Source organism: Melanotaenia boesemani, chromosome 3 (genome assembly GCF_017639745.1).
Source record: "Melanotaenia boesemani isolate fMelBoe1 chromosome 3, fMelBoe1.pri, whole genome shotgun sequence".
In the NCBI taxonomy this organism is placed as follows: Eukaryota; Metazoa; Chordata; class Actinopteri; order Atheriniformes; family Melanotaeniidae; genus Melanotaenia; species Melanotaenia boesemani.
The window spans coordinates 4,844,972-4,863,895 of NC_055684.1; the positions used below are offsets into that span (position 1 = coordinate 4,844,972).

Genomic DNA, 18,924 nt, shown 5'->3' on the forward strand with positions numbered 1-18,924 from the left:
TCTCCAAATCACCCGCACGAGGTCCATATTTCAGCCCGAAAACCCGTGATTGGATTTCATAAACTTGTGCATTTGCATGAACCCCAAAGAATTTGAATGTTTTTCTTAAACTACTGACCTTAACTCTGATGCCTCCATTTGATCAAACCTGAGGATATTCCTTTGGCTTTCTACGACATTCCTGCTCCCCAGAGGATACATTCTTTCCATCACTGGATGCTTTATTAGCTTTCCAACCTCATGTTAAACAGTCAACCTTTTTACCCAGAAACCCCTGTTTCTAAGTCGCCTCTGGACCTTTCCTCTTGTTTTTTTTATCAGGTCAAAATATCAACATACGCATGACTCATGACTCATAACCTCATGGGCTGATTTCAGCTAAACACACTGACTTGTTGGTGCTTTCAGGGACACACTCTGCTGTTATGATTAATGCTGCGTAATTAGCTCTCCTCTTGTTCTGCCCTCAGCAGCAGCATTTCCAACTATCATCTAAGAAGAAACTAATTTAAAAAAGTTTCCACAAAATTCTGTCAGTTATAAAGCCCATTTTAATTTTCTTGTGAATTAAAAAATATCATGTGGTGTTTATGAGATTCAATGTCATAATTATTATAAGATAAAGATTCACAATTATAAGCTAAGAAAGTTTGAACTGTGAGATTAAAAAGTAATAATTATGGTATTCAGATACTTAATTATGACATTTTAAATAATAATTATAAGATACCAAGTCATAATATTGAGATAATTTGGTTAAAAAGCCATAATTACTAGATCAAATATAATTTTGAGATTTAAAGCCATAATTATGACATAAAAAAATTATAATTGTGAAATCTGAAGTGATAATAATTAGAGTTGGGACTGATCCGATGCAATATGGGTGTATTATACCAATATGAGGTTTCCAGGTTTCCGGGGTAAAACGTTGTTCACCTAAAAACGGAAATAATATTGGATTCATTTTGTTCATTAGTTGCTTTTTTATTAAGAAGTGATGTGTAGTTTACTACAGCCTAATGAAACCATCCATCCATCCATCCATCCATCCATCCATCAATCCATCCATCCATCAATCCACCCATCCATCCATCCATCCATCCATCCATCCATCCATTCATCCGTCTGTCCGTCCGTCCGTCCGTCCGTCCGTCCGTCCGTCCGTCCGTCCGTCCATCCATCCATCCATCCATCCATCCATCCATCCATCCATCCATCCATCCATCATTTTTCTATTCTGTTTAGTCCAGTTCAGAGTTGCAGGGAAGCTGGAGCCTATCCCAGCAATTAGCAGCTGGACAGGTCGACAGTCCATCACAGCCTAATGAAACCTTAGATATAGGAATCATAATGTGATGAGAAAGTAATATTATTAAATAAAAAGTAGCTTACTGCTTATTAAATAAAAAGTCATAAGCTAAAAAGTGATAATTGTGTGACTTTACAATAAATTATTGTGTTAAAATAATGAGAAAAAAGGTCAAAATTATAAACTATTAAATCATAATTGTGAGATTTAAAGTTATGTTTGAGATACTAAGTCAAAATTAAAGTATATTTTATCATTATAAGTTAGAGAATTTCTTTCTTTTTCCTCAAAAGTGGTAAAATGAGCTTCCATAGTAAGTCTTTCAGCATTTATAAAACAAACCTGAAACTGAACAGTGTTTTATTATGATGACTGATGACCATTGGTGAAGTCTTTAATCAACCTTGTCCTGTCCTAATGGTTGTCTGATTTTCATATGAGCAAGTTATAAAGCCGACAGTCTGATTATGCTGACAAGATGTCACTTACAATGCTTTAACAACCACATGATGTTTATTTTGTTTTTCTTTGGACTGTACACTGACAGCTGACTCTGTCTACTGAAAGATTTCATTCATTTATTTTGCCGATCAAAGTCCATTTACAAGTTTCCCTAAAGCATATTAATGGCTCCGGTGGGGTCGTTCTATCACCATTTATGTGAAGGCAAGTACTGAATTTGAAAAGTGAGTTTACCAGATTTATTCCTTCCTGAGTTGTGAAACTAGATGAGCCACCTAAATTTCAAGACAAACTCACCTTAAAAAATCCAACATGTTACAGGTGAAAAGTGCTCAAGCAATGCTCTCTCTTAGTGATTGTTGGTCAGCAGGATAACAAAAAACACAGTAATAGAAAGTTATTTAACTTATCATTTCCTTCACTATGGACCCAAAATCATGGAGATCATTCATATTTTCACCGCTGTCCCATGAAAACTTTTAATATATCCACCAATTCCTGCTCCTCTCTGTCCCACGCTCTTCCCACTCTCCTGTCCTGCAGGCTACTCTGTGGCTGGTGGCGAGTTCAGTGGGGATGCTGAGGAAGGTGAGGGTCATATTTACAGTACAGAGATCCAACACGCTCGGCTGAGTACAGGCTTTGCTGCTCAGTCTCGACACACATGTTTATGTTGTAACGGAAAGGGATTATTAAGTCTTTCAGGAAACTAGAGCATTTAGAATAAAAAAGTCTAATTATGTCTTTTCCTCTTGCTTTTCTTTTACAGATTTCATCACAGGAGTTCCCAAAGGACTCATGTTGTATGGTTTAGTAAGGAGTTCCCTTGTTTTACATGTTTTTACAAAGCACATAGTCTGGAAAACTGAATGACTAAATTTTTCTGTAAATACAACCCAAGTTCCAAAAGAGTCGGGATATTATGTAAAATGTAAATAAACCAAACTGCAATGATTTCCAAATCTCATCAATCCATTTTTCCCCAGTAGAAGATAAACAACATATCAGATGATGAAACTGAGACATTTTCCCATGTGACGGAAAATATGAGCTGATTGTGATTCTGATGGCAATAACACGTCTGTAAAAAATAGTTCCAGGGTGATGTTCAGCACAGTGTAAAAAGTAGTTCCAGGGTGATGTTCAGCACGGTGTGAAAAGTAGTTCCAGGGTGATGTTCAGCACGGTGTAAAAAGTAGTTCCAGGGTGATGTTTAGCACGGTGTAAAAAGTAGTTCCAGGGTGATGTTCAGCACGGTGTAAAAAGTAGTTCCAGGGTGATGTTTAGCATGGTGGAAAAAGTAGTTCCAGGGTGATGTTCAGCACGGTGTAAAAAGTAGTTCCAGGATGATGTTCAGCACGGTGTAAAAAGTAGTTCCAGGGTGATGTTCAGCACGGTGTGAAAAGTAGTTCCAGGGTGATGTTCAGCACGGTGTAAAAAATAGTTCCAGGGTGATGTTCAGCACAGTGTAAAAAGTAGTTCCAGGGTGATGTTTAGCATGGTGGAAAAAGTAGTTCCAGGGTGATGTTCAGCACGGTGTAAAAAGTAGTTCCAGGATGATGTTCAGCACGGTGTAAAAAGTAGTTCCAGGGTGATGTTCAGCACGGTGTAAATAGTTCCAGTGTGATGTTCAGCGTGGTGTAAAAAGTAGTTCCAGGGTGATGTTCAGCATGGTGTAAAAAGTAGTTACAGGGTGATGTTCAGCACGGTGTAAAAAGTAGTTCCAGGGTGATGTTTAGCACGGTGTAAAAAGTAGTTCCAGGGTGATGTTCAGCACGGTGTAAAAAGTAGTTCCAGGGTGATGTTCAGCACGGTGTAAAAAGTAGTTCCAGGGTGACGTTCAGCACGGTGTAAAAAGTAGTTCCATGGTGATGTTCAGCACGGTGTAAAAAGTAGTTCCAGGGTGATGTTCAGCATGGTGTAAAAAGTAGTTACAGGGTGACGTTCAGCATGGTGTAAAAAGTAGTTCCAGGGTGATGTTTAGCATGGTGTAAGAAGTAGTTCCAGGGTGATGTTCAGCACGGTGGAAAAAGTAGTTCCAGGGTGATGTTTAGCATGGTGTAAAAAGTAGTTCCAGGGTGACGTTCAGCATGGTGTAAAAAGTAGTTCCAGGGTGAAGTTCAGCACGGTGTAAAAAGTAGTTCCAGGGTGATGTTCAGCATGATGTAGCATCCCCTCTTCTTCTAACATGTCTGGAAACTTCTGGGAAGTGAGGAGACCAGTTGCTGGAGTTTTAGGAGAGGAATTTTGTCCCATTCTGGTCTGATGCAGGATTCTAGCTGCACTACAGTCCTGGACCTTGGTTGCTGGATTTCTGCTTCCATGATGCTCCAGATGTTGTGTATTGGTGAAAGGTCTGGACTGCAGGCAGGCCAGTTCAGCAGCCAGACTCTTCTCCTGTGAAGCCATGCTGCTGTGATGGATGCAGGATTATCTGCAAGGCCTTCCCTGAAAGAGACGCAGATGTTGCTCTAAAACCTCCATGTACTTTTCAGCATTGATGGAGCTTCACAGATGTGGAAGCTGCCCACGCCATAGGCACTAATGCAGCCCCATCCCACCAGAGATGCAGCTTTTCACCTGTCCACTGATAACAAGCTGGATGCTCCCTCTCCTCTTTAGTCTGCAGGACACGCCGTCCATGCTTTCCAGAAACTAGTTCACAGTTTCATCCAGTTTTCCACTTTGCCTTGGACCATTTTAAATGAGCTTTGGTCCAGAGAAGACTGCACTGTTTTTTAGAAACTGTTCACATCTGGCTTCTTCTTTGCACATGGAACTTTCACCTGCATTTGTGGATTTCAGGGTGAACTGTGTGATTTCTGGAAGTCTTCCTTAGTCCATGCAGTGGTTTCCAGTAGAGAATCATGTGTGCTTTTAATGCAGTGCTTCCTGAGGACCCCAACATCACCAGCATACAGTTTGGCCATTGACCTTGTCCCATACGCACAGAGATTCCTGCTGATTCTCTAAATCTTTTGATGATGTTATACATGGTAGATGGTGGGATCTTTGAAGTCGTCACAATTTTATACTAAAAAACATTTTTCTGAAATTTATAGACCCAGTTTGTCTCAGATTGGCGAACCTCTGTCCATCTTTCCATGTTATTGATCAGTTACCAATTCACCTTAATAGTTTTTAAATGCTCCTCCAGTTGTTATTTTATTTGTGCCAGTTACTTTTCCACTTTTCTTTTTCAGATTTGGAAATTGTTGCATTCTATTTTTTTCTTTTTTGTCCCAACTTTCTTAGAATTGGGGCTGTTACTGCATAAGCAGGAGCTGAACGATCTAATATCATGGTGTGTGTTTGGTATTGATTGAAACAAGTTATAATGAGTAACAACTCCTGTCTGTTTCATTGTAGGTGACTATATTAAATGGGAAAGATCTGAAGTCTCTGCTGAACCTGACGGGGGAGCAGGTATGTTCACATCTGGCTGGGGATTTCTGTACTAGATCCTAGCGCCTGTTTTTACATGTGGGTACACATTTAAAGTGGCATGTGCAAAGGGAGACTGCAGATGAAGGAATTTGCCCCGTGGTGAAGGGTCAAAGGTCCGGCTTACAGTGCACACCGCTCAAGGTTTCTAAAAGCTTTAAATGAAACCCAGAAACAGAGGGGATTGAAAAGCTTATTTTGCTGTAATTTCCTTTAAAGTCCCTATGAAATCAAAATGTTTAACATTTTAATATGTTTTGTGTTAAATGTCACCACTTAAAATGCATGTGGGAGGGTTCATTTACATAAAGTTAAGTTTTTTATTTTAAATAAGGAAATTCTTTGAAGCTGATATTTAATGATGGGCAGCGCTTGGTTCGTCTGCATGTGCTTACAGGTCAGGGGGTGGGAGTGGTCTCTTCTTTCAGGAAATGTGTAAACATGCAGAGGCAAATAGCACTCGAACTGATATTTATTGGGAACTTTAAAGGAAAAATTCAGACGTGAAAGCAGTACTAACATCAGTCAATCAAACTTTATTTATATAGCATGTTTTTTACAGAGGGTGCAGTGTTTTACATGTTAAAAACAAATACATACACACAAGGACAGACTCTCACACTCGCACAAACCGATACACAACAGTGTATCAAAGGCAAACAAAGAGGTAAAATTACTCATTTAACAAAGTTTAAGGAATAAAAGGAGAACTGACTATATATTAAGAAATACTTCATACTAAAATAGGAATAAATATTTAAAAAGGAATGCAATTAAAACATTAAGGCCCTGATCTATTAACGCTTTGCGTGTACTAAAACAGGTGCAGACGGCTTTGCTCCGCTAAAATCGGCCCAAGCTTATCTATCAAAGCCGCAAACATGGAACTGCGTCAGTTATCCTGGCAAAACTGCGCCGCTCTCCACTTTGCGTTTCTGAAGCTACTGCATATGCATTATGGGCGTTCCGGCCAGAAAGTGCACATTAGTGGGAGGAGACTATGCAAATAAATCTGGTTTGCGCAGCAGTGGGATTCATGTAGCCCGCAAATAGTTTGCGGTGTTTATGTTTGCTCTAAAAATAGCGTTTCTGAAAAGCAGGTGCTAATTGGCACAACAGTATACGCGCAATGGCTGCAGTAATAATTTTAAGGAGGAGGCACAGACACCATGAAAGGCGACTAAGATAATGCATTTTTTTCTATTATATTAATATATTTAGAATGCCAGAGAAGAGGATTGTGGAGACGATCCAGCGTTGCAATATTAGAATTGCTGGATAAGTTTAAAGACTTTATCATGCCTGTCTTTTATTATTATTATTATTATTATTTCTTTATAGCTTTTAAACCTTTATTATTTCTTATTTGTTCCTTGCATGTTTTTATATGTACAATACCTTGGTTCCTAAAGGTTGTTGTTAGTGTGCCTTATAAATAAATTGAACTTGAATATGAAACTATATTGCAGCATTTCTGGTGACATTTAGATTTTTTTCCTCGACTTCCGCAATATTTTTATTTGTCTCCTTTATTTGTCTCAACTTCTATCGGATAAAAGTTAATTTTGCGTTTGCGGTTTCCTTGCTCTCCAGAGCAGTTTTAAAAACTTCATCAGTCTCTGGCGACATGTGTAAAGGCTTTAATCCCCACTCACTGTTTTGCATCAATAAATAATTTCTACAGCTGTAATAAGAGTCTGACTTGGCCAAGTAAGGGGTTTTCTGTTATGTGTGTGTTAGTATGACATTTCTTTATGTTTCTTTAAACATTTGACAGATTTTAGTTTAGAGAAGTTTGAACTGATCACAAAACTCGATAAATGATCAGTAAAATGCACATATAATGGTCATATCATCTTAAAATACTGATAGCGTTGCTAAGATAATGCTAACAGATGCACATTTAAATCAAGTAACGTTTAAAAAGAGCTCTCTGATATATTCATTCCTATACTGAACCTTTACAGCCCTCATTGACAATGCAGCCAGCAAACATACTGAAACTGTGAAGTGAAACTACAGAGAGAATAAACACTTTTTAAGTGTTTTTTAAAGATTAAGTTGTAATATAAAGTACCACTGTGCATGAGAAACCATACTGTGTGCGTTATTTGTGTGTTCCGTGTGGGAGGTCATCGGTGACCGCTCCGAGGTGGTGGTCTCAGGGTGGAGGGCTCTGAGTAAACTGTTAAGTCATAGCTAGCGTGATCTGAGGTAAACCTCTGGCTAATTGATGCACTGCTCTCTGTGGGTGAATGCTGGTCCCTCTGGGAGTGATTGGTCTTGGCTGTCAAACTCAGCTGTGAAAACACGCCCGAGGATCTTTGTTCGGGAGGCCCTGTTGGTCTGCAAATGAAGCACTTTTGTCATTTGTGATTTCATTTTTAAAAAATGGAGTCTTACCAAGACGTTGACACCAGCAATACTTTCTGCACATACTACATGTGCAGTACTGGTTTAATTAAAGAGTCTGAGCTGTTCAAGTTGTTTGGGAATTAAGTCATTTTTTATGGACGCAGTAATTCCTGGTATAGAATATGACAATACTCAAAATGTTCTCTAAAACTGTGTTTTATCACTACTTTGTGTAATAAATATTGTTAAATTCAGTGACATTGAATTGAACCATGACATTTTAATTGACATGGGCATGTTTAAGTATTCTATGTTTTTCTCATGTTTTTTTTTTCTTCTTTATTTAACCAGATAAAAACTTCATCAAGATTATAATTCTATTTTTCAAGAGTCACCTGACAAAGAAAGGCAGCACAACCACACCTTTCTTTCTTTTCATAGTGCTTGTGAGCATAGTTGAAGAAAGCAGTTGGGTAAATTTTAAGATTTATTAAGATAAATATGAGTTTCTTCTTAACTGATAAAAAGTTCAGCTGACTTCTGGACAAAGACTTAGATATTTAACTGTTAATGTTTATGTCAACATTTGACTTGTGGGTGGTAACTTTAACTTTACAAGCAGGTCATTCATTTTCTGTGTGGGGCATATCAGCATTAAATGTGAGAACGTTAGCTGCTGCTAGCATTAAACAACTCCCTGCTCAAACTGGAAACACTGGAGTTGCACTGTGGATAATTAGCTTGCAGGACTCACCACTTCTCAGGCAAACACTCCTGGTGGTTCTGGTTGTTCATGGAGTTTCCATTTAGTTTTTGTTTCCACTGCCGTCTTTGCATGTGAAGATGACCCCAGCATTCAGTTTTGACTTTTTTAATCTTGGTTGATTCAGGCTCACACACTCCAGGGTTCTCACTGCATGAACTTAAACCATAAAAAGTCAAATCTATGAGCAGTGGGTGACTGTTCAAACAGATTAAATGCCCAAACCTCTGACCTCCCAGTTTACTTTAAGCTTGCAGAAGCTCTAACTATGAGCTCCATGAAACGGGGGAAAAGGAGACCCTAGGGGATTGTAGGATTGAGAGATTGAGAAGAAAGCCTCTGGAGTGGTGGTGGTGGAGGGGACAAAAGATGAAAAGGACGGGGGAAGCAAATGAAAGAAAAGAAAGGGATCTATGTTCAGTGGCGTGATTACAGGCTAACTGCGTCTTGTTTGCAATGCGTTCCAGATGGGGTCCTACTTTGGCTACACAGTGGCAGTGACCGACATCAACAACGATGGGTAAGTAAAGGGACTCAGGGTGACACAGATAGTGCCAGAAAATAGTGACAGAGATGAAACAGTTGGAATCAGAGCAAAGGGAGAATGTACAAGTAAAACCAGAACTGAAAAGTGTATTGGGAGGTGACTCAAAAACAGGTTAGAAGTGGGAGTTTTCGCTTGCATCCCACAGTGGTGTAGTCATTTTCTTACATCCTAATATGTCATGAAAATGTCCCTCCTTATGTATTCTCATGTGTAAAGTTCCCCTTTAGCTGCTTCCTTTTAACCTTCCAAGAAGTTTGTAGAGGTTATAAACTGTTGAATCACCCTTAAAAGGAAATATCTTTTATAGGACATTTGCCCTCCATGTTTAGCTGTTCTTTTCTTTCCCTGTTATTTCCCTCTTTCTTCATTCTCCCTGACTTTGCTGCTGTTTACAGTATGGATGACCTGCTAGTAGGAGCTCCAATGTTTATGCGTAGAGGATCTGATGGGCATTTGGAGGAGCTCGGTAAGGTGTATGTGTATCTGCAGAGGGGCCCTCTCCTGCTGGAGCCAAGCCAATCCCATCTCCTCGGTCCGCAGGCCTTCAGCCGATTTGGTTCCTCTCTGGCTCCTCTGGGTGATCTCAACCAGGATGGGTTCAATGGTACATGTGCACCATATACTATGTCTTAAAGCAAGATCGAATATATAGATACATGACATGACTGCTTCCATGGAGTGAAAGTTATATATCTAATTTGTTCTCCATGGTTGGTTGCATTTTAAGTCTGCTCCTGATGCATATTCAGTTCATCTAATTTCAATGATATATACTCATCAGCCACTGTATCTGGTCCACCTTGCTAGTACCAGGTTAGGCCTCCTTTTTCCTTCAGATCTGCCTTAATCCTTTAGGGCATAGATTTAACATGTGGAGCAGAGATTTTGCTAGCATGACAGCATCCATGATGAGAATCTCCCATTCCACCACATCCTAAAGTTGCTCTACTGGACTGAGATCTGGTGGCTGTGGAGGCCGTTGGAGTCCAGTGAACTCATCGTCATGTTCTAGAAAGCAGGTGGAGATGATCTGAGCTTTGTGACATGGTGCATTATCCTGCTGGAAGTAGCATCAGAAGATGCTCCACTGTGGTCATAAAGGGATGGACGTGGTCAGCAACAATACTCAGGTAGGCTGTGCTGGTTAAACCAGGCCACGTTGGTACTAAGGGGCCCAAAGTGTACCAAGAAAATCTCCCCCCACCATTACACCAGCAGCAGCCTGAAGCGTTGATCCAAGGCAGGATGGATCCATGTTTTCATGATGTTTCCAGCAGATTCTGAGCCTAGCATCTGAATGTAGAGTTGAAATGGAGACTCATCAGACCAGCAACGTTTCTCCATCTTCTATTGTCCAGTGTTGGTGAGTGTGTGTAAATTGTAGCCTCAGTTTCTTGTTCTTAGCTGACAGGAGGCACCCGGTGTGGTCTTCTGCTGCTGTAGCCCATCTGTGTGGTCTTCTGCCAGACAACACAACCCTAGCAATGGCTGTGTGTGAAAATCCCAGTAGATCAGCGGTTTCTGAAATACTCAGACCAACAACCTAACCACGTTCCAAGTCACTTAAATCCCCTTTCTTCCTCATTCTGATGCTCAGTTTGAACTTCAGAAAGTCGTCTTTGCCATGTCTGCATGACACATGTATTGATTTGCTGCCATGTGATTGGCTGATTAGATTTTTGTTTGGACAGCAGTTAAACAGATTTAACTTCACTTAATAAAGTGGCCGATGAGTGTATGTTCATTTTTTGTCAGTTTTCTTTTTAAGTTATACCGTGTTACAGGAAGAAAACAGTTGAAAATGTCTTTATAGAAAAAGAGGAAAAAAGAAAATGATAATTATGTCAAAGAGGGAAAATGATCACCATAAGTCACAGCTGATTTCAGCAATTAGCATCTTCTTACCAGCATCTAAGTATATAATCATACAAATGTTCTGTGTCTGATCCAGTGTAGAGTAAAAATGTCATTTATGTGTGTTTACAATCAGACATGGCTATCGGCTGTCCCTACGGAGGAGATGACCAGCAGGGATTGGTTTTCATCTATAACGGTCATGTTGAAGGACTGAAGAACGTACCTACTCAGACTCTTTCTGGCCAATGGGCTTCAAGTTCTTTCCCAGCCAGTTTTGGCTTTGCCCTGCGAGGCGACAGAGATCTCGATCAGAACGGGTACCCAGGTACAAAAGAATTCAATCCATGACATTATGTTTGTTCACTCTTGACTTTTTTATTCTTTTCGCTTCATTTCACTCACTTTCCTTTTGCAGATCTTGTTGTCGGCGCGTTTGGGGTAGATAAAGCTGTTTTGTACAGGTATGTTTAAACACTTAGCAGATTTGCTGTGGATTTAAAGACCACTCATCTGATTGCCTTTCTTTCTTTTAATCAGAGCTCGGCCAATAGTGAGTGCCAGTGCATCTCTAACAGTGCAGCCAACCATGTTCAACCAGGAGGAGAAGACCTGTATACTGAAAACAGGGGATGAAGCCATCTCTGTGTCTTGGTACAGATTCCATCTATTTTCTTTTTAGAAGTTTAGCTCCACATGTGTGTTAATAAGTACATTACATACCGGTGTAACATGCCGCATCAGTTTTGTAGCTGAAAACTCTTCAGTCCCTGAACAAAAACCTGTGGAGTTGAAGGCAGCTTTCTGAAAATAACAGAACATGGAAAGTGTTGCAAGTGTTATGTAACAGTAATCTAAGTGAGTGCTTTACCTCACCAAAATGTTAAATGACTCAATGTGTGCCAGTTTTCTGTCCAAGCCACCAAAAAGAACACACTAAATAGTCTTAGGTACAGTCAAAGAAAGCAAACAAACTTCAACTAGCTTTCCATCTCAATGGAGCTCTTTCCACAATTCACTTTAACTCTCGCATTAAATATGAAACTTTTTTAGATTGTGGTGAGGCGTTTGCCAAACTGGCAGGTTTATAAATATCAGCCTGGTATATTAATACAAGTAAGTCTTGTTTTAGTGCTTATGGGTGTTTTTGTTGCCTTGGAAACAAGAAGGAAAAAGAGAAAAGGCGCAGAGAAGGAGGAGGTGGGAAAAAAAGTTGAGTAGCTTCATGAAAGGATGGAAAGGTGGGCAGAGCGTTGGGTGCAGTTAAAAGCTTAGCTTGGAAAAGGATTTTTAACTCTTCAAATAAATAAAATATTGCCCAGCAGCAAGTAAACACCTTATTTATGTATGGGTCAAACTGGATTTCCTGAAAGTACTGATTCTTTAAGATGTCATTTTTAAGATTTACATTCACCTAAGAGTTCATTTTATTTATCAAGTTTGTGAAATATATTTATATAGAACATTTACCACAACTCATGCTTGCCCAAAGTGCTTTACAATCCTAAAGACAACTGAAATTAATAAGATACATGACTGCCAATTTAAACAAATAAAGGGCACTATATGGTAAAAAGTTGCTTTGTGCCTTTATGTCAAGTCACAACCAGTGACAAGTACAAAGTTGTCATACTGTACACTTTACTTATATGAAGAAACCAAGTCAAACTGCATCGTCACTGCTGTCACAAAACAGTAACTCTGATATTTTAATATAATTTTGGGACTATCAAATGAAGTATCTGCATAATATTTTTTGTTGTACACGGAGTAAAATTACATTGAAACAGATTAACATTAATATTTAGTCAATAGAGACAGATATGAATGTAAACAGCAGCATTAGCTTGTAGTAATTTAGCTAATATCTGCTAGTACTAATGTTAGCATCTGCTAGCTAATGCTTATGCTAGTACTGCTAGTATCTAGTGGAAGTAGAATCTAGTAGTGCTTTCCAGTTGTCCGAGTGACGGAGTAGATGATTTATTGCTGGGCAAAAACTCATTTTGCTGCTGCTGAGTCTGGGTGAAAATAATGGATGCCTCAAAGAAAGCCATTTTGTGGGTATCTATAATTATGTTGCATAAAACTAGAAAACCACAACAGCTGTAAAAACGTGCACCATGAGAACACCTGCCGACGAGGCGGCCATTATCATAAATTAATGGACGACGCAGAGGCATGAACCGGCGAATGCCACCTTGGAGGGCATTATCCCGCTTATACCATGGTCCATTAAGAAAGAAAAAAAATATTAAATAAATTATTAATGCGTTAATCTTGTTTTTTACCGGTAAAATAGTAAGTTTTTCACAAGAAGCGGCTACGTGGACTATTTCGTTGTGAGGCGTTGCCAAGGTAACCGGCTCTAACACAGAACCTGCAGCTCAGTCGGCCGCACTTATGTTACGTGACACAAACATTTCAGAGGGCAGGTGCAGCTCTTACAGCTCATGTTTGTCCAGAGGATGATGTGACATTTTGTTTCAAACAGTAAAAGTCCACAGATAGTTTCCTACACGTTCAATAAGCCTGCAGGCTGCTTTCACAGCGACGCTCTGTCACAGATGTGATCTGGTGAGTCTCCAGCGGTGACTCTTAACCGGCTCTAACACAGAACCTGCAACTCGGTCAGCTGCAGCTGTTGTATTAGACCTGATCAGTGGAGGGAAGGGAGATGATTGCTTAACGTTATGTTACGTGACACTAAGTGTCATTTCAGAGGGCGGGTGCAGCTCTTACAGCTTGTGTGTGTCCAAAGGATGACGTGAAATTTTGTTTCAAACAGTCAAAGTCCACAGATAGTTTCATAAATCATTCAATAAGTCTGCAGGCTGTTCTGATCTGGCACGTCTGCAGCCCGGTGTCTGAGTTTCTGTTGCCACTGTTACCAACTATAGTTTAGTCAGTGCAATAATTTACAGCAATAAGGCTATTTAACCAAAACGTCTTTCATAGGTGTCCATTATCACTTTTTAATGGACACCCTCCAGCCAATCAGAATCGAGTATTCACCCAGACCATGGTATAATGGTCGATAAACCACATTTCACCAACAAAATCCCAATGTAATTATTGTGCTATTTACACTAAAAACACATTAAAAAGAGATTTAATAAAAACAGCAATTGACTACAGTAGTACTGGGTGCAGCCAACTTGAAGTCTGGAATCTCAAAATCTCAAAGTTCCCCAAGATAAAAATTAACCCCTTGACGCCTAGCGTTGCGAATTTCTGGTTCTTCTGGTCTTTTTAAATTGAATTTCTTTTTATTTTATTGATGTAATAAATGTATTTATTTTTATTATTTTACTTTTATTTATGTAAATATTTTTATTGTTAATTTATTATTTATTGTCATTAATTTTTTGTTATGAATTTAATATTTAATTTTATACCAAACATTTTATTTTTTGTTATTTTCTTACTTTTTTACTGTTTCTAATTAGCTTTAATATAATTGTAAATAAATTAAGGAGGTAATATTAGATTATTTCAATTTCTCAAGTTGAATATAATTAAATATAATTTACGATGGTGATGTATTAGTGCTGAATGATTCAGCCACATTTAGGAGCAAAATGTGCTGATGTGAAGATGAAAAGTTTTCTAGAGAAAATGTTTCTACATTTCAAGCATGACAGAAGACGTCGCCTACGGGCTTCAAGGTCACCACAGTAATTCTGGTACCAAAGAAGCCCCACCCATCCAGCTACACTGACTACCAGCCTGTGGCATTACCATCAATCATAATGAAGTGCTTAATATGCGGCTCATCATGCAGGACTTCAAGTCCACCCTCCCCCCCTGGACCAACCGAAGCACTGAAGATGCCATCTCAGCCACCTGCACCCTACCTGGACCCAAAAGTTTTGTTTTTAACACAATCATCCCCCAGCAGCTGATACACAAAATGGATCAGTTTAGGATTTAACTCCTCCCTCTGCAACTGGATTCTGGACTTCTTATCAGAGAGGCCACAGAATGTCTGGGCTGGAAGCAGCACATACAGGACCATCGTCCTGAGCACGGGAGCCTCACAAGGGTGCTCAGACCAAAGTTTTGAAGCAAATTCTGAAATTGTCCCTGAACTGAATGAAAATGTTCAGTTTTATGGTTTAATCTTATTTTTGGGTCGTCTAAATGTTTTAAAGGCTCAAACATTCTCTCAAAAAGCTGTAGAGACCCTGACAAAACAAAAGATATCCGGCTCTACTCCACTTGATATTTATTTATTTATATATTATTTATTATTCTAGAATGCGCCGCTAGGTGGCAGCAGCAATTGTAGTAGCTCTGTTTTTACAAAACAGCTATGTCCGATTCTCCAGCACCTGTTCAACACCAGCCTGAGCCAGAAAAGAATCCCGGTGCTGTGGAAAACATCCTGCCTTGTTCCAGTGCCTAAAAAACCACAACCAGCTGAACCAAAAGACTACAGACCAGTCGCCCTGACATCTCACATCATGAAAGTCCTGGAGAGACTCTTACTGGCTCACCTCAGCAAGCAGGTGAACACCTTTCAGGACCCACTACAGTTTGCATACCGTAATGGGCTTGGGGTTGAAGATGCAATCATATACCTGCTTCAGAGAGCCCACTCTCATCTGGACCAGTCAGGCAGCACTTTGAGGGTCATGTTCTTTGATTTCTCAAGTGCTTTTAATACGATTCAGCCTGCTCTGCTGTGTGAGAAGCTGCAGAAATTCCAGGTGGATCCCTCCACAACCACCTGGATTTACGACTACCTCACAAACAGACCACAGTTTGTGAGACTGAAAGGTTGTGTGTCTGAGATGGTGGTCAGCTGCACTGGAACACCACAAGGGACTGTACTTTCACCATTTCTATTCACGCTGTACACCTCAGACTTCCAGTACAACTCTGAGTTCTGTCATCTGCAGAAATACTCTGATGACTCAGCAGTTGTTGGGTGTATCAGTGATGGACAAGAAGCAGAGTACAGAGAACTGGTCGGTCAGTTTGTGAAATGGTGCGGTGACAATCATCTCATCTTGAATACCAAGAAAACAAAGGAGATGATTGTTGACTTCAGGAGGAACAAGAACACACATAGAAGTGTTTCCATCATGGGAGAGGAGGTGGAGGTGGTGGAGGAATACAAGTACCTTGGAGTTCAGCTGGACAACAGACTTGAGTGGAAAAGCAACACTGAGTACATTTACAAGAAAGGTCAGAGCAGACTCTACTTCTTAAGGAAGCTGAGATCTTTTAACGTCTGCACCAAAATGTTGCAAATGTTCTACAGGTCTGTTGTTGAAAGTGCAATCAGCTTTGCAGCAATCTGCTGGGGCAGCGGCATCAGAACCAGAGACTTGAAAAGAATTAACAAACTGATCAAGAAAGCCGGTTCTGTGCTTGGAGTAACTCTGGAGCCGCTGGAGTTGATCATCAAAAAAAGAATTCTGTACAAGCTGACGAAGATAATGGAAGATCCTTCACACCCTCTACACAACGCCGTGACGAAACAACAGAGTGTGTTCAGTGGGAGGCTTGTTCAAGTCCGATGCAAGACAGAGAGATACAGAAGATCCTTCCTTCCAGCAGCTATCAGGCTGAAGAACAAAGCCCTTAATTAATTAATGTGATTGTTTTACTTTACTAAAAAAAAAAAAAAAAAAAAAAAAAAGTTACTACTACTACTACAATATTGAATTTCCCTTTGGGATTAATAAAGTATTTTTCATTCATTCATTCATTTCATCTAAATCCAGTCCTTTACACACAAGTCTTTCTATATAAAGATAAAACTACTGAATGATTTAAAAATCCCATACAATATCTTGATAATATTCTGATATAAATCCACAGAAGAGCTTTAAATGTACTCACTGCAAACCCATTTTAACATGAATGCAATGCATGTTGATTTTTTTTTCTTCTTTTTAATGTATATGATCTGCGTTGAACCTCCAGTGTCAGCATGAGTTTCTGCCTGCTGGCTAATGGGAAGCACCTCCCCTCTCGTCTAGGTAAGGCATGCACACACAGATGGTTCCCATTACCTATGCTTTCGTTGTGTAGCCACAAGTATGCCGGACCTCTCTGTGGTCAATTTGGAAGTTAGGACTGAGATAAAAGAACAATCGTGTAAATACAGGGTAGCTTGGTGGGCTCCAGCAGTTCAGAGAAGTGTGTTTATTTACAGTGCAGGCGTGTGTATTGTCTGTATTCTCTCCATAGTTTTTTGTGATGTGGCTTACAGTAATGCATTCTAGAAGTTTCTGCATACCATATTAATTGAAAAACAGTAAATAAAGGCTTTTAGCATGATGATGATTACCTCTGAACATGTCTGCTTTTGCATGTGGTGAAGAAAGCTTGTCTGTGAAAATATGTGTTTGCGTGTCTACGCATACATTGGTGTGCATTTTGTGTGTAATAGCAGCAAACAGATGTGCAGATGATGCTGTTCACTTGCTTTGTGTGTGTGCGTCCTCATGCATGTGTGCTGTGAAGGTTTCGTGGTGGAGGTGCAGTTGGACGGCGTGAAGCAGAACCAGAAGGAGTCGATCAGGAGGACTTTGTTTCTGGAGAGCCAGCAGCCCAGTCTGCTGACAACCTTTAACCTCACCAACGGGGAAAGCTTGTGCCACGAGAGCAAGATCTACCTGCGGGTCAGTCACAGCATTCACATTCTTCTAAATCTTAACAAAGAGTTGTTTACGCCTATTTTTTATTTTTCTATCTTGCTGATTTAAAAATGAAAAAAAAAAATCTATCTAACAACACCATAATGACTCAGTATCCATTAAAACATGAACTCTGGAGATACTGGCTGGAGAACGGCTGTCTAGCGTGTGCAGGAGGCAGCACATGACTCAGAAATTAAACTGTGGAAATCCATCCATCCATTTTCTATTGCTTATCAGAGGTCAGGTCGTGGTGCAAACAGGTTTAGGAGGGAGACCCTGTGACACCCTCCAGCTCCTTCTGAGGGATTCAAAGGTGTTCCCAGACCAGAAGGAATTAATAATCCCTTCAGTGGGTCCTGGGTCTGCCCCGGGGTCTGCTCCCAGTAGGATGTGCCTGGAAAACCTGCAAAGTGACCAGGATTCATCCCCCTCAGTTGATTTCTTTTGATACGGAGGAGTAGCAGCTCTACTCCCATCTCCCTCCAGATATGTGAACTCCTCATCCAATCTCTCACAATGAGCCTGACCACCTTACAAAAGAGGCTCATTTTAGCCGCTCTTATTCATGAGCTGTCAGTATCTCATTCTTTTGGTCACGGACCAGTTCGCCTTGTCTCTCTGTTCACCACAACGGACGGATACGGCGCCCTCATTACCGCTGACATTACCGATCTGCCTATCCACATTTTGTTCCATCACACCACCACTCATAAACAAGACCTATAACTTGAAAGAGGAAACATATACATCACAGAAAACGTAAGGGCTGAAGTACCTGGTTAAAATACAACTTATGCTTAGACAACAAGATCCATTTTGTATCTAATGAATCAGTCACTTATTAGCCTAATTACTAAAATATACAATTATCATAACAAAAAATTGCATCCTTTGTAGTAGTGAGCAAGATGTTATAAAATGAGCAAATTACTTATGCTTAACAAAATTTCAATTTGCCGACTGAGGTTTACCACAGAGGAGCATGTTTTAGATCATCTACTTTCCTTCCGATATCACTCTCACCAATAAAATCCACTAAATAAACTAACCAGTAACGTTAATTATACTGACACACCACGAGAACGGGGCTTAGCTCTTAACGATGATGCTGGCCAGCTGCCAAATTACCACACGGTTAACTTCCAGCAATGCAGGTCATTTTACACCATGTTAAGTAAATGATGTGATATCAATGAGAAAAGAACAGTCAGCAATACTGAAATATAGATTTACACAAAAAATAAATGTTGCCAAATAAATAGCATTTTCAAGCAACTTCAATACATAACTACACATGTAGAAGCTACTTCTTCAGCTCATGATATTTAGCTTTGTCGATGCATCCATCTCGTTTCCATCAGCTGATTTTCTTGAGACCAACAGCTGGTCGTCGCATTTCAACGTCTGATTGGCTGAATAACGTCACGTGATTTGTAGCTTTGGTGCCATTGGTTCAAGTGGCTGAGGAAGCTGCAGTGTTTGCCTGTAAATTGAACAAACTTTAAACTATGATTGTGGAAAAATGTGCAAG

At 39.9% G+C, this 18,924-nt stretch overlaps 1 protein-coding gene across 2 annotated transcripts in view; it reads left to right on the top strand.

Annotated features, from left to right (window-relative positions):
• Nucleotides 1-18,924, top strand: part of LOC121636600 (integrin alpha-5-like) — a 66,658-nt gene that overhangs the window by 16,567 nt on the left and 31,167 nt on the right. For both annotated transcript variants that reach the window (XM_041980217.1, XM_041980218.1), the window contains exons 8-17: nucleotides 2,318-2,362; nucleotides 2,544-2,587; nucleotides 5,144-5,200; nucleotides 8,804-8,856; nucleotides 9,279-9,487; nucleotides 10,874-11,065; nucleotides 11,156-11,201; nucleotides 11,278-11,391; nucleotides 16,675-16,730; nucleotides 17,218-17,375. In XM_041980217.1, coding sequence (XP_041836151.1) covers nucleotides 2,318-2,362; nucleotides 2,544-2,587; nucleotides 5,144-5,200; nucleotides 8,804-8,856; nucleotides 9,279-9,487; nucleotides 10,874-11,065; nucleotides 11,156-11,201; nucleotides 11,278-11,391; nucleotides 16,675-16,730; nucleotides 17,218-17,375 — 974 coding nt within the window. The remainder of the gene's footprint in view (nucleotides 1-2,317; nucleotides 2,363-2,543; nucleotides 2,588-5,143; nucleotides 5,201-8,803; nucleotides 8,857-9,278; nucleotides 9,488-10,873; nucleotides 11,066-11,155; nucleotides 11,202-11,277; nucleotides 11,392-16,674; nucleotides 16,731-17,217; nucleotides 17,376-18,924) is intronic.